We start from the raw sequence: 3,697 nt of genomic DNA on the forward strand, positions 1-3,697 counted from the left end.
CTAGTCAACAGGACAACACCGAACGGACGGAGAACTAATCATCGACAACATTCGGAATAAAAGTTTCCGGCTGTCATTCATCATCAGGCCCATCGATGTGCGACTGTTGCGATTACTTGTTTGTTCTGAGCAATGTCACGGGAGAGGATATGTTTTATTGAGAAATACAAGAAAATTATTTTTTTTTTCATTTATTGTTATACTTAATAAAATTATATGATTATGATGATTTTTACAGCGTAAATTTCACTCCTTTTTCTCCTTTAGCAACCTCTTTCTGCGCCATTTGGCTGCTACCGGCACTATCAAGCACTCCAGTAGCACTACAGTGACCATCGCCAGCACGATCACCGTTATAACATCCATGGAATATTTCACGAACCAGTGCAAATCGATCGCTCCGCTCTGCAGCACCCTTGTATCCGGGTTACGAAGCACCCATTCTATCCACCAAACTGCGCGATCTAAAGGGCTTTCCGGTTGATCTCGGAACACTTTGGACAGTTTAGTCATATTGTCCTGATAGCTTGTTTCACTACTAATCTCCCGCACGGCATCGATTAGGTGTTGACTTTCGAATTTCCGAATCAATAGGCGCTTGGCTAAACCCTGCCGGACGCAGTACTCGATATTCGCAAACTGATCGGCGAAAATCGGAAACCCAATGATTGGAACGCCATGCCAAATGGCTTCCTGAGTACTTAGCAAACCACTGTGGGTAATAAAGAGTTGAACTTTAGGGTTTGCTAGCAGATCACCTTGCGGTATCCATTGTCTTATGTAGACATTCTCCGGTACATCATAATCCAACAAATCGGACTCGAATTTCCACAAGAACTGGAATTCGGACAGCTCTCGCATTGCAGCTAGAAGATTTTCTATGACGCTCGCATCAAGTTTATCACTTCTAAAATTGGTTCCAAGCGAGAACAACGCAATCGGCCGCGTCGATCTGGTTACCCATTGCTCCAAATCTTCCGGAAGAGTTTTAGCACTTCTAATGTGCATTCCTCCTACCGGAATCACGTTCGGCATCATCGGCTCTGCGATCTGAATTGTAGGATGGGAATTCAGCAGCACCAACCTGGTATCCCGTTCCAATTCGCTCAGGTTAGGAATATCCGGTACAAGTCTTTTCAGTATCAGATTCTGAGCTGGTAACACTTGAGAGTATTTGCTAATTTCCTCGTACACGTAAAAAATTAAATTCAGGAACCGCTGTCGGAAGTTTAGTGGCACCGGTGCATCCCACATGTGGTGCGGAACGAGCGAGGGAAAAGAAAACGCACCGGTCATTGTAAGTGTAGTCACTTGAGCTGAATATGCCGTAAGTCCGATGTACGGCGGCCGACCGAATTTGTATTGAGCGTACCCCGAGAGACACGATCCGAAGAGATAATCGTTTAGAATTACGTCCACTTGAAACTCATCCGGATAGGCTTGGAGCTGGGCAAAGCCGTCACTACGTAGTACGTGGTCACAGAAAGCTACGGTAAATGATTTCATCTCGGAAATCATCCCAATCGGGTCGCTCTGCCCTACGTCGGTCATAAATTCTTCCTGGGCGAACCTCTCGTAGGCTCCCTCGATTTCGATGTAGGTCACGTTTGGAGGAGGGTTTTGTTCGACGTCGACGGCAACGACGGTCACGTTGTGGCCTCTGGCAGCCAGCGCGTGAATCAAGGGACGGTGCCTGTGAAAGGAGTCACCTTCCATCAGATTACGCTTGCTTGTTAATCTATTTTACTTACCATATCGTGTGGCTCCTGGAGGTTACAGTTGCGAGATAGAGAATGTTAGCTGCATTACTGAAACTTGTCAGAGCGATTATGACTATAAATAGCTCTTTGGTTAACATTGTCCGACAAGTTTGACAGACACTAAACTTCTGAGTGGAAGGTAAAATTTGGATAACACTGGTCGAAACGTTATCATTATGAACTGGAATCTAAAATGATAACAAGATAAAAATCATTATCTTGCGTTCGTTATCGAAAAAATGTATTTTTATGGTATCACAACATTAACTAGCCTTATCATTTAAGCAGCAGAACCTGATTTTGACAAAAGCTGAAATTACATCATCAGTGTCACGTTTAATGTCTTCATATTCCCCCAGCTAAATGATGCATGGATCGGGCGATGATACATGGCCGCATTCATCATTCAGTTGCAATTAATTACATCTATTTGACGTCACAGAGAAATGATAGAAGACCAGACTCTGCTCTGGGTGTAACGCAGCAGCAGCAGCAACAACAACAAAGACAAATCCGTTTCATATAAATCCATAAATTCAGCAAATAGCGGGGATTAGTGGTCCCGAGCACTTTACTCAGTAAATAAAGGCACAGGCCCCAGTTGAACAATCAATTTAGCGTCATTTCTAGTTAGATTGACGCAATTAGTCACCAAGTCAGCAGTAACGTAATTGACTGGCAGGTTCAGGCTCTTACTGGTTGAATTTTATGCCATTGAGAGGTCACCGAATTCAATTGAGGATTTCTGGTTCAATGCTCAGAGACTCACAGATGAGAAATATGACGTAAATATCTAGATGTTATACCGTTTGACTTAGATTATATTTCAAGATCAAAATCAAAAGAATATGAATCAAACAATTTCAAACAAAACCATATTTTTACTGTAGTTGTAAAAGATTTGTTTTTAGATTGTACCCAGGATGTTACATTTTTCAAATTGGTTTTTGATTGATAAGTTTTCTTTTATGAAAAATAAAAAAAAATCTAAACGTAATAAACATCTAAAAAAAAATGAAAAAGATAAAGAGCACAATAATAGCCAAGTGCAATGTTTGAAAAGTCCAAGTCATAAGAAACGGGCAAACTTAACTCAAAAAATCGAAAGGTAAAAAAGTCAAAATATCTTAACGATAACATGCCCAAAACTCTGGAGGGTTTCAATATTAAAAATCTCTTAGATAAAAAAAATTTAAAAAGCAGAAGTAGAAATAACTGCAAATCCTAACGATCAAAAGAATTAAGAATTGTTAAGACAATAAGACAGGTGAGATAATTAAACAAATTTAACGAAAAGCAAATTGGAAGGTAAAAATTTCACAAGCCAAAGTGTTAAGAACTAGAAGAAATTATACAAAAAAAAACAATCAAACGAAACGTCAAAATTCCAAGAAACCTGAAGGTCAGTCAGTATACATAGCAAAAGAGTAAAAATTTCAATAATATTAAGGACAAAATAATATTCTAAAGAGGACAAAGGAAAGGAAAAATTGCCTGATTAAAAACGACATACAGGTCGGACTCGATTATATACAGACTCGATCATATATTGACTCGATTATATATGATTCGATTATATACAAAATTGTATATAATCGAATCATAAAAAAAAATTATTTTTTTTTTCAATTTTAAGTTTAACTTACCTGAAGCAGCAATGTCGTATAGGGATCGTCCAAAAATACGTAACGCTTGGGGGAGGTAGAGATCTGACGAAACGTCGCAATCAATACTTAAAATTTTGAAGATCATTACAAAGAGCGTTACCTAGAGGAAAGAGGGGGTCAAAAATAGTTTTTATTTACGGTACGTAATTAATGGACGTTCCCTTCAGTCCAATGTGACGTAACGCAACATTTTTTGACCCAAAACGTTGGTTTTTGAGCCATAATGTTTCAAGTAAAGTAAAGCTGATCTAAAACAGAAATATCGCGAGG

General features: G+C 39.3%; 1 protein-coding gene across 1 annotated transcript; it reads right to left on the reverse strand.

Moving 5' to 3' along the window:
- Nucleotides 1-233: 233 nt before the first annotated feature.
- LOC129730102 (UDP-glucosyltransferase 2-like) lies at nucleotides 234-1,875 on the reverse strand. The gene is made up of 2 exons (XM_055689154.1): nucleotides 1,752-1,875; nucleotides 234-1,693 (listed from the first exon to the last, which is right to left on the reverse strand). The coding sequence occupies exons 1-2, from the start codon at nucleotides 1,856-1,858 to the stop codon at nucleotides 247-249; spliced, it is 1,554 nt and encodes a 517-aa protein (XP_055545129.1). The 5' UTR covers nucleotides 1,859-1,875; the 3' UTR covers nucleotides 234-246.
- Nucleotides 1,876-3,697: the final 1,822 nt, after the last annotated feature.

The sequence above is a fragment of the Wyeomyia smithii genome, chromosome 3 (assembly GCF_029784165.1).
Source record: "Wyeomyia smithii strain HCP4-BCI-WySm-NY-G18 chromosome 3, ASM2978416v1, whole genome shotgun sequence".
In the NCBI taxonomy this organism is placed as follows: Eukaryota; Metazoa; Arthropoda; class Insecta; order Diptera; family Culicidae; genus Wyeomyia; species Wyeomyia smithii.